We start from the raw sequence: 11,442 nt of genomic DNA, 5'->3' as shown, positions 1-11,442 counted from the left end.
CTTTTGGAAGTTTAAAGCTAGAGAAAAGTAGGGAGCATTTATCAGCAAAATCCTTTGTAACACAAATCAGTATTTAAACTCAGGCTCAGTATTCAAAGCTGAGTGGCTCAAGCCTTTCTAAGTGATGCCAGCACACAGGTAGAACTCATTTCCACACATTTCTGGGGGGAAGATAAAACCCAGGAAGATTAAAAGATTCTGAGAAACTGTTAGCAAAGATATTTATTTGTATTCTCTTTATCTTACACATTTAGGACCCTCTTTGGAGATAACTAAAGTGTCATTTCTTGTTCCTGGCCTCTTCTCAGGGTATAGGAACATACAGGTGGGTCAGGGTGCCAGGTGTGCCCTGTGAAATCCTCGAGGCAGCTGTAGCTTTACCTTGGGTTTCTATACATATTCCATTGAGTATGGAGCTTCAGAAGAGCTAGAAGTACCAATTTCATACCCTAGATGTCAGTAAAAGAAAAAAACATTAAAACCCATTAAAAATCATTTTATAAAAGTCTGTGAATCAAGCAACGGGTAAGCCAATTATTCATAAGATAATTCCCTATATGGACTGACAGTTGGAGTCCCAAGTTTCAGTTCAATCAAATTTACACAGCCCAAGTTATAACCTCTTCAAGATGGGGATTGTAACAGGAGCACTGACAGACTATAACTACTGTGCCTCTTTAGCAACAAAAGCTCAGCTACTTCACTCGTGCCATGGCTGCTGGTGCTGCAATAATTAAGACTGTATGGATTTGCATTATAGGTCAAGTTCTGGGAGGTTTTAAATGCACATAGTTTAAATCATGTTGGCTTGAAATGTAGCATAGAAAAGCTCAGGGGCAGGTTACGTGTTTACTTATAAAAAGATGTATAAATATTAAACCTATGTTACGACAACTAAGTAGTGCAAGCTAAACCCAGTTTGGCTGAAATCAAACATTTGATTAAAAATGAGATTTTTAGTAATGCCTTCCTCTGCCTGCCCACACACAAGCAAAACTCTTGGTGTGCTTCAAGGGAGGTTTTTTGCCTTCAAAGTCTGTTCCCTGAGCACTTTGTGCCATTTATTTTATAGTCACCCCCAAAAAGCCCAGTCAAGGTTCAGGGTTCCATTGTGCTAGGTGCTGTGCAAGCAGAGGCAGGCTGAAATCCCAGGCCTTGCATGGAAAAAAAGTCTCCCCAAGTTCAGGGTTTTATTCCAGGTCCTGCCTAGGGCGAGCCGATAACGAAATCTTTCTGTCACCTGGCGCTCAGATGTCTGTGATCCTGCACGGACTCGCTGCTGTATGCGCTGTGCTTGCTAGTAAGAGCTTGCAAAATCAGAGTTTATTTTGAGCCTTTATTAAAAAGGGGGGAAAAAAAAGGAGAGAAGGCGAAGCAGCGCGCCCAAGTTTCTCCTGCGGGAATACTAATGCACGTTCTAGAAATAGTCCTCTGCTCATTCACGGGAGTCAGCCTGGTGTGATAAGAGTTCCACCCACGTTGCCTCTGCCTGATTGAGACTATCAAGACGGTGTCGGAAAGCACCCCGTGCGATCTGCCGTTATATAATGCAGCCCAGCTCCGGGGAACTGGCAGAGTTTTGGAATTTGTGTTTGGTCCTAATGTTCTGTAATGTTGGCAAGTGAGATTCCTGCTCCGAGTGAGTGACAGTTGGAGCTTTGAAGCAGGAACATTTGCCCACCAAAGTTGCTGAACTCACCCACTGCCAAGTCTGTCACTAAATTAGCAGATAGGCAGGGACAGCAGTACGTGGCATGAACTGTGCCATGCTCCTTTGCACCTTCGGGTCGCAGTCCTGGGTGCCTGCCTGGATGGAGAAGGGCACACTTCTCAATGTTAATTATATGTCCCTTTCTACATCAACCTCTAAGAATCTCAGGTGCTTGAATGCAGGGAGGACCACACTGTTTCTCAGGCAGACAGCTGGGGTAGGAGGAAAGGGACGGATACGTTTTGGCAGATTTAAATCTTGCACTAAGTTTTACAGCGTGAATCTTCTCACCCGGACACTTTGTCCTGCTGCTGCAGGTTACTGCCATTGCTGTGGGACAGGGATGGGTGTCCACCTCTGCTCTTAGCTGCTCCAGGGCATGAGCTGGTGTCTCAAGGCTCGTGTTCACATGGGACAGCCTGAGGTGGGATGGGCACTCAGCTAGTGAGACAGACCCTTCTGTTCTCTAAGGTTAGCTTCCCCTTGGAGGCAGCCTGAAACCCACCATGGGTCTGATTTCAGCGTGTACCTCACAATTTGCTGAGGTGTAGGGCCACATTTCCTCCAGCTGACTTTGCTCTGGGGCTAGGATTCCCTAGCCAAAGAGCAGCTGATAACATGGCCAGGGTGACAGCAGCTCCAAACGCTGCAGCGTGGCTATGAGGCATCCCCTGCAGCTTGGGCAAAGAACGTTGTGGAGGAGCAGGAGGTGACACAAGTTTGTGTCAATCCACAGAACATGATCACCGGGTCATCTTCTGTTCTGGCCTAGGTTTGTTTTCAGGTGCCCTTCCAATCTGCCAGGGCTTCTAGGTGTTAGCAGTCAGCATTTGGGCATTTCTCACTGTGTTCACCTGCCACTTGCACTGGGTTTGTTAGTACAACCCAGCAAGGGACACCAGGAGGTACAGAGGGCTGGAGATGCTCGGTGTGTCCCGGAGGTGCTGCGGGGGTGGAGGCAGAGATACACAAGGTGCAGCTTGTGGGGTGCAGTGGGGCAGTGATGGGTGCATCGCCCTTGCTCCACAGCTTTCCTGGGGCACTCTCAGCCATGCCCTCTGGCCCTGTCTTTGCTGCCAGCTCGGAGGCAGCTCAGCCCCCCCCTGTCCCCGGACGTGCCGGGGCTGACCCCGCTGCCATCACCAGCCTCTCCGGCAGCGCCGGGGGCCATCCGTCCCCCCTTTCCGCGGAGTGTCCGAGCCCAGGGCACTGACGGAGGGACCCGGGTCTCTGGGCGGGGCTCAGCCCGGTCCTGCGGCCGGGGGCGGCCCCGCATCCCTCCCCAGAGCGCCGGGCGCTGGGCTCAGGCTGGAGCAAACTCCCTCTCGCAAGAGCTGTTTGTTGACCACATTCACGTTCAGAGCCCTGAAGCTAAAAGCACTTTACACCATAAAATAAAAGCACTGTCTTTTTTTCTAAAAGGTTACGTCTGGAGGCCACGCTGCTCATACTTCATACAGAAAACTACTGAAAGGGCTATGAAATCCTCTATGATTTACACTCCCTCTCAGTGCATTAGGATATAGATCTACTCGACTCTAAAAATACTGTGGAGTTTCTAACCGACGTGAATATATGTGCATTATTTCAGAAAGTCTGTTAGAAAACTTGTCAACACATTATAAAGCATAAACCAGGACTTGGCCATTAAATACAGAGATCAGAGACAAAATGTATACGGCAGGAAGTACCGAGAAAAGTCCCTCCATTCAAAAAAAGTCTATTAGCTAAAAGTTTACACACAATATACACCAAAAGGTTTAGAGCGAGACCGTGGACCGCAATTACAAGGCATAAATGGAATCAGTAGGGGCTTTACAGTCCCCAGCGCAGTTAACTGGGCTGCCAGAAAATAATTTTAATATTGTCATAATTTATTGCCCACCGAAAGCCACATCAAGGATTGTAAATACAGTCACTTTGTGTCCACGACTGCTCGTTAAACGGCCTCGTTCCCTTCCCCTAAAAATACAATGAAATAAAAACCCACCTGCATTATTAATCTGCGGTCATGCCGTGTTAAAAATGTCTTCTCACTCCTTTTCTTTCTTGAGGTTTGTTATCTCCCTCCAATCACATGACAATGCGAAGCGCTGTGGGGTGGGGGGGGGGGGATACAGGAACGAGGGGGAGCCAGCACTATTGCGATCAAATGATAATATTAATAATTATCCAGCCAGGATTAAATATTATTTTTAAGGCAGCGAGTTTCCATTTAAATCGAGGCATTTTTACAGTGCTGGAATTAAGGGCATGCTGATGGTAAGAACATCCTCGCTGCCGTTCATGAAAGCATCTGTAAAATTAGCTCCTGACTGTAGGTTTTGAGATGCGGTCTGGGAAGTCACCTCTGGAATCTCAAACACGGCACGATAATGAAACAGATTTAGTTGTCACCAAGTGCTTAATTTGCTATGATTTTTGAAAAAGAAAATCAATGAAACGATGCTTGTGATTGGGAATAAGCACAGGTGGGTGTTCTGATGCAGGTTGGCTTTAGAGAGCGTAATGAATTGTAATTCAGAAGAGTGTTAACTGCGAACCGCAGAACCTTTCAGGGGTAATAAAGTCATTACTTTTTACATTGCAGCCACCTTCAAAAGCTTTATACGTGCCATTAGATATAAATCAAGCCCCATATATATATCTGCATCTCCGGTACAGACACACACGCCCGTGTTTCGCGCAGGGACATGTGCACGCCTGGCACAGCCAGCCCTGCGAGCGGCGTGAGCCCAGGAGCCGCCGCTGTTTGTCACCTGCGGCTGGGTCTCCCCGCCACGTCCCGCATCTGCTCCCGCACGCTGCCCCGGCAGCCGCGGGGCGCGCCCCCGAGCCGGCGGATGAAGGATGGGAGCGGGGGCCGCGGGGGGGCCGAGCGGAGGCGGGCGGAGCCGGGGGGCGGCTGGCGGGAAGCTGAAACCATCCCACGGCGGAGCGGCCCGGCCCCGGCCCCTGACAGCTTCGCCGGTGCGCGCTCGGGCTCGCCCCGCCAACAGGTCCCCGCCGAGCCCCGGCCCCCGCCGCCCCCTCGCTCCCCCGGGCGGCCGCGGCTCTGCCCGGCAAAGTCTCCCTTACGGCGGCGGGCAGCTCCTCGTCCCTCCGGGCTTGCTCCCCTCCTTGCTGTCCGCCGCCGTCCCGGCCGTGGTTACCCCCTCGCACTCCCTTCGCAGCCACTTTGCTCCGCACACCCGTTCGCCTCCTGAGCTTATTTCTACCGCAACCTGATCCCTCCTGGCGCCGGCAGCGTCCGCCTCGCTCCGGGTCCTTTCGGCGAAGTTGCAGCCGCCGCCGCAGCCGCCGCATCCTCCCAACTCCAGCCACTTCTCGGTGCCTCCTGCCGCCTCGCCTCCCCCCCTCTCCCGCCCTCCCCCGTTGCCAGCCCGCTGCCCGCGCCGCCCCGCCGCCGGCAGCCCCGCGTTTCGCTTTCGTTCAGAGCCCGTGGCTGCGGGCAGGGCTGGGAGCGCCGCCGGGAGAGGAAGGGGTTCCGGGGCTGGCGGGCGCCAGCAGCCCGCGGGAAAGCTGCGAGGTCCCGCCGCCCGCCGCTCCCCCCGCGCCCAGCTCCTGCGGCTTCTCCTCCCGTGCCTGCCGCTTCCTCGCCCGCCAAACTCCGCTGGCTGCTTCCCCCGCCCGCCTCGGGGCAGGGGCCGCCGCTCGCCGCCGAAGTTTCCCGCGGCCCGGCCCGAGCCCCCGCCGCCCCCCAGCTTCCCGCAGGGCCGCCACCGCCGTCCCCCGGGGACGGGCCGCAGCTCCCGGGAGGAGGGGACTCGGCGGCTTCGAGGAGGATGATGGGGGGGCGAGCGGGGAAGTCGGGAGCCGGATGCACCCCCCCATTGCTTTTTGGGTGGTCTCCGGTCCTACCTGGCTTCCCCCAGCTCCCCCACCTCCTCGGCACAGCCCGCGGCCAGCCTGCCCCGCAGCCCTCTCTGCCCGGCTCTGGCTTCACCGAGATGTGTTTGCTTTTCCAGCGGGGGTGTGCGTGCGAGAGCTGCCGCTGCCTGCCTGCCTGCTCGCTTTCTCCCGCTCCTTTTCCTCCCTTCTCTCTCCCCGTGTGCGTGTTTAATTTCCCCCCCTCGCCCCTCTTCGGGTCCCCTCTCGCACCCGCTCCTCCGCGGCCACTCGCGGCTCCGGCCGCCGCCCCCTCCGCCCCCGGCCCCCCGGCTCCATTCGGCAGCGTGCGCCGGGCGGCCGGTGCACCCCCTCCGCCGCGCCCCCTCCCCTCTCCCCCCTGCGATCACTGTCCATTGGCTTGTCCTGCTCTCTTTTTCATGTCCAGCCCCTGATGAGTGTCCATTGGTGTTGCCTTCGCCTTCCCTCCTCCCCTCTCCCCGGCTTGCCCTGCCCATGTTTTGTATGTCTCTGTCCATCCAGGCTCCTGACGTTCAAGTTCGCAGGGACGTCACGTCCGCACTTGAACTTGCAGCTCAGGGGGGCTTTTGCCATTTTTTTCATCTCTCTCTCTCCTTCTCTCTCTCCCTCTCTCTCTCTCCCTCTCCCTCTCTCTCTTTTTTTTCCTTGCACAAAAAAAAAAAAAAAAAAAAAAAAAAAAAAGCCATGACTGCTATCCCACAATTCATCTTCCCTGCGCCATCTTTGTATTATTTCTAATTTATTTTGGATGTCAAAAGACATTGATGAAGATATTTTCTCTGGAGTCTCCTTCCTCTCTAACCCGTCTCTCCCGATGTGAACCGAGCGACTCACAAGCCACCGAAGCCACCAACCCACCATGTCGCGCCGCAAGCAAGGCAAACCCCAGCACTTAAGCAAACGGGAATTTTCACGTAAGTAACCCGGAGAGCAATTTATTTAATTTCCCCTTCACGGATTTAATTTTTAATTCGAGCGAGAGCAGGGAAAAAAAAATAATTTAAAAGTGAGAGCGAGTGAGCGAGTCGGAGAAAAAAATAACTCAGCGCCGGCTCGGGATTCTCAGCATTCCGGTTAATTTCTCTCTCTCTAATTTAATCACCTTGATGACTTTTCTTCTCTTTCTGGCTGTGTCCCTCGCCCGCCGGCGCGCACTCCGATGCCCCGCTCCGCGCTCGCCTCCCGCTCTCCGCGCTCTTTGGCGGCAAGAGCGGCAGCTCTCGCCCGGCACCGGGAGAGGCGCGGGCGAGGTGCGGGGCTGCCGGGGGCACAACCGGCCGAAAGTGGGAAGAAATTCCTGCGGGAGCGGCGGGCTGGACGCCGGACACCGCGGCGGCGGGGCGGGCGGGATGTGCGGGCGAGCGGAGCGCGGAGAAAGTCCGGCGGCCGGAGCCCCCCGGGCTGGCGGCGGGCTCGCCCCCTCGCCCCGCGGCGCCCTCCCGGGGGTGGGGGGGGCCACAGCCGAGCCCAGCCGGGCCGCCTCCCTTTTGTTTCCGCCGCGGGGTGCGGGGTGGCCGTCCCGCCGCCCCCCGCTCCACGCCGCCCCGGGCCGGCGCCGTGCGGGGCTCCGCCGACCCGACCTCGCCCCGCGCCCGCCCCGCCGCCGCTCCGGCTGGGGCTGGGGCGGGGGACGGCACCGGGCGGCGAGGGAGCTGAGCCGAGCCGCGCCGCGCCGGCTGGGATTCCCTGCTCGCCCTCGCCTCGCGTTCTCCCGCTCGCTTACTATTTTTTGGAAGATTTTCAAAAAAAAAAAAAAAAAGTGGAAGTGGATTTTGATTGGGAAAAATCTCGTGTCTGAATGTTTACAAGCACCGCGTGTGCGGGGAGCCTCCTGCCAACAAACACAGGCGAGAGCGAGCCCGGGCTGAGCACACACGCGCGCACACACACACGCACACACACACTCGCACCCTCACACCCGCGAACGGCCCTTTCTCGCCGCCGCATTTCAACCCCAAACCAAATCCGCTCTCCCCGGGAGAGAAAAAACAAACCCCGAGCCCCACCACACCGTTCGCAACAAAAACTCTCCGGCTCCCTCCGTCCCTCCCTCCAGCCGCCACCACACACACCAGGGCTAGATGCAAGATAAGCGGGAGCGCTCTTTGCACAACAAAAGGCAACTCGAGCTGGAAAGGTTTGGGGCGAGGGGGGTGGGAAGGAAGGGAGAAAAAAAAAAAAATCGCCTTTTCCTCGGGGTGAGCCTGGGGGAAGGGGAAATGCTGCATGCTTTTCCTCACTCCTTTCCCCCCGTTTTCTTTATTTCTTCCTTTCTCTATCGCTCATTACTCCCGGCGGGTTTTGTTCCCTCCCAGGGATGGCAGAAAACCCAGGGCCATTTCTTCCTGCCAGCCATCCCCGGCTCCCTCGGCCCTTCGCAAAACCCCCCAAACTTTCCGCCGCGATTTCTCTTCCCCCACGGCCGCCCAGACATTGCAGCCGGGCTCGCACATGGAGCGAAGGAAGCGGCGCTGGCTCTTTGCAGGCGGCCGCTCCGCCGCGGGCAGGGCCGGCCGGGGGCTCTGCCTGCCCAAAGTTTGCCCTAAAACCCGGGGGCTGTCGGGGGCTCAGCCCCTCCCCCTGCCCCCGGCCGTTTTTCCGCTCTTTTCCCCGCTACTTTTCGGGGACCTTTTATTTTTTAATTTTTAAATTTTTAAAATTTTTTTTTTTCATTGCTTGGCTGGGGATGGGGTGCAGCATCACTGCTTGTGGGGATGGGGGCTTCCCTGGAAATGGGGTACGGGGGGGGTGATTTCCCGGGCAGCCGTGGAAGTGGAGTGCGGGGAACGGGGATCGCGGCGGGACCGGAGGAGGGGGTGGGGGGCTCCGGCTCGGCCCCCGGCGCAGACGGGCGGGATCCCCGCGGCTGCTGCTCGCCGAGAGAGCCGCGGGCCGGCGCGGAGCGTCCGCACGTGTGCGGGGCGGGAGCGGCGGCCGGGACGGGCCCGGGGGGTCCCTCCGGCGAGAGCCGCCCCGGCGGTGGGGAGGGGGTGTGGGTGGGCCGGGAGCTGGAATGGGGGGGAGAGGGAGGCCGGGCCGGGGGAGCGGCGCGCCGGGGATGCGGCGGCGGGGCCGGGGCCGGGGCGGCGGAGGCGGCGGGCGGGCTCCGTGCCCGCTTCGGTCGCTAGGAGGCACAGCGAGATCAAACAACCGGGCAGCCCCGCGAACTTGAACCTGGCCGGCTCCTCCGCTGCCTCCCGGCCGGCGGGAGGGGGAGGGCGCCCAGCTCCCTCCCCTCCACCCCCCCACGCCCCCCTCCCTCTTCTTCTTTGTTCTTAATTTTGCGCGGAGTTTGCTTGCTCCGGGAGGCAGCGGGGGATGCTCGCCTTCCCCCTCCCCGGGTTTCCCCTCCCTCCCCATAACGTGTTGGCGGTTCCCATTGTACCCCCAAGTCTCCCTTTCCTGGCACCGCACGATGCGAAGGCACAAACTTGGGATTAAACAACCCTTCTCCATCCTTCCCACGGTACGGTGCGGTGAAATGCCCCGGCAGCGCATCCGCGTTGCCCCGCGGGCATTTCTCCTCACCGTGCTGGGGCACCCCTCCTCCCCGCCCCATCACCCCCAGTACCTCCTTTCTCCCGGCACTCCAAAATCCATCCTGCTTTTGCCGGTGCGGTTGTTTTGGTGGCTGGGAACAGGGGAAAGAAGGGGGGAGTAGGAGGGCGAAGGGGGAAAGCTGAAAAGACATGTTGGTGGAAGGGCAATTTGCATGAAAAATAGAGACGGATGATTAGGGACCCAGGCAGGGAATTTTGATTGCCCCAGAATTAAAAGATGCATCCTGCAAATCGGAGGCAAGACCAGGTGAATAGTATTCCGGTGTTTTCTTTGTAATCCCGGTATTTTATATTATGTTCTAAAAGTAGCAGTAATAGTAAAAAAATATATATTTTTTGCTGGCTCTGACTCCATCAGGAGCCAAATGTTTTGCAGCGAACACAGTGCCAACCGTATTTCATACATTAGTATATAATTCTTGTTAATTAGCAATAATTTACATTAAGAGCATAGAAAATGTTGAGGTTACAGGTTTTATATCTGTACATTTGATCATCTTGTTATTTTCAAGAACTTTGCCTCCTATAAAATTAATTAGGTGAAATGTGGAGGTGTAATCAGCAACCTCTGAATTACCACTTCATTTCCTGGTTTTGATTGTAAATCAGCCCAGTCTGTACAGACTTTTAGCAAAGTCTATTTTTGTTCAGTGCCACTTTTAACTGTCTGGTGTCGAAGCAGCGGGTTACCTTCCCCTGCTAAATAATAGTGACAGCGTCAGAAAGGAATCAGGCCGCGGGAAAACATTATAATTGAGTAATGATTATGCAGAGCTCCTCGCTAAGCCAGTTGTAAAGGGGAGCACGGGTGGTTTTGTGTCTTTTTGCTGCGGAGAGTCGGTGAGCTCGAAGTTAAGATTCGCAAAATACCTTTGTCTGCGGCGTGCAGCGAGCTACCGGTGGAATTAGTCCTGCAATAATTTACTCTCTCGCTCCGAACGCAAGGAACGGCTTGGGGAGAAAAACGCCGTGCCCGGCAATCCCGCAGAAACACCCTGCTCCTCTCTCTGCCGGCTTCCCGAGGAGCGTGAGACGCATGCTGTGCCTCCTCTCCTGTCGGTCTGTAAGTTTAGAAGAAAGCCCCAGCGATTAAGACATTGTTTTTATTAATACGAATGTAACCTTCATATTCCTGTGGTTGACCTTACGTTAAATTAGAAGTAGTACTAGAGGCAAGAAATGATGGACTGGATCCCTGTGTCCTAGTTGGAGCTGAGGTACGGCGAGGTAGTGTGCTCTTTCAATATTATTTTACGCAGCACAACTGGGAGCTACTCCAGATCTTCCTCCTCAATATTCAGCCTAGGTAGGGTTGAAATAAATTTAACCTGAGTTCACTGGATTTTTGCACTTTATCAAAATCAGTTCCAATATTGTGCAGTCAAATTAAAATCTATTTTTTGATTCTCTGTGGCTTTAAGTTCATTAAATGTGAAATTGGCAGCCAGCTAAAGAAGGTCAGGCTGATTAACTGTTTAGGAGTTGTATTCTGTCTCACTTGCATTACCTGGCAGTGTTTTGAGGTGGGTTGTATTTGTAGTACCCTCTCCTCCTGCTCGCTGCTCTTAGCGTGTGTGTAGCGTTGTGCAGACAGAGGAACACCAACACGTTGCTGGTATTTATTTTTTTTTTCCCCCTCGTGAAAGGCAGTGCTGATGGAGACTGTACAGAGATTGCCAAGGTATTTCTCTGCAAATTTAATGTTTAAAAAAAAAAAAAAGCCAACAGAAAAGAGAGCTGAGTCTGCCTCGTTAAAGCATCCACTGACGATTCTGTGAGCAGAAATAGCTTCATAATGAAGCTTTTTGGAGCTCATTCAGAAAATTTGTCAACTTTGACAACATTAGGCAAGGTATTTTGAGTTTAAAGAAGGCGCTTCTCACTGTTGCGAGGAAATGTGGCAGTTGCTTGGCCAGGCTGATTTTTAGATGCTGAAGGCCACCAGTGCTAACATGTTCAAGATAATTTAGGCATTCCCTTATTTCAGGATTAAAAAACGCAAAATGACTGATTGCCTTATTTCCTTAAGTACTAAAAAATATCCCATCCAGCTAATATCTCTGAGTGGACTTGGTGGTGAATTTGCTGTTTATTTGTATCCTGACGAGTAGCTCAAAAGTGAGAGGTGCCTCCCCCCGCCCCGCAGGCATTTCTGCTGCACTTGCTTTTTATCATTCCGGTTTTCTGCCATATATATATATTTATTTATTTGCCTCATACCCTCCCCCTTCCCCCCCTCCCCCTGTACAACTACTGCCTTTAGGATTTTTTGAAAATTGGAAGCTGCAAACGGGCCGGTGG

General features: G+C 54.5%; 1 protein-coding gene and 1 long non-coding RNA gene across 4 annotated transcripts in view; one reads left to right on the top strand and one right to left on the bottom strand.

Annotated features, from left to right (window-relative positions):
• Positions 1-207: 207 nt before the first annotated feature.
• On the bottom strand, positions 208-4,572 carry LOC116994556. The gene is made up of 2 exons (XR_004417511.2): positions 1,700-4,572; positions 208-449 (listed from the first exon to the last, which is right to left on the bottom strand). It is a non-coding gene; the product is annotated as an uncharacterized LOC116994556 (long non-coding RNA).
• A 1,321-nt stretch (positions 4,573-5,893) lies between these two features.
• The window catches only part of BCL11A (BAF chromatin remodeling complex subunit BCL11A), a 70,553-nt gene continuing 65,004 nt past the window's right edge, over positions 5,894-11,442 (top strand). For all 3 annotated transcript variants that reach the window (XM_033055281.1, XM_033055280.1, XM_033055279.1), the window contains exon 1: positions 5,894-6,495. In XM_033055281.1, coding sequence (XP_032911172.1) covers positions 6,441-6,495 — 55 coding nt within the window. In that variant the 5' untranslated portion in view covers positions 5,894-6,440. The remainder of the gene's footprint in view (positions 6,496-11,442) is intronic.

This window comes from Catharus ustulatus, chromosome 3, assembly GCF_009819885.2.
Source record: "Catharus ustulatus isolate bCatUst1 chromosome 3, bCatUst1.pri.v2, whole genome shotgun sequence".
Taxonomy (NCBI): Eukaryota; Metazoa; Chordata; class Aves; order Passeriformes; family Turdidae; genus Catharus; species Catharus ustulatus.
Note: the sequence above shows the minus strand (reverse complement) of the source record. Positions and strands in the feature narration are given on the sequence as shown.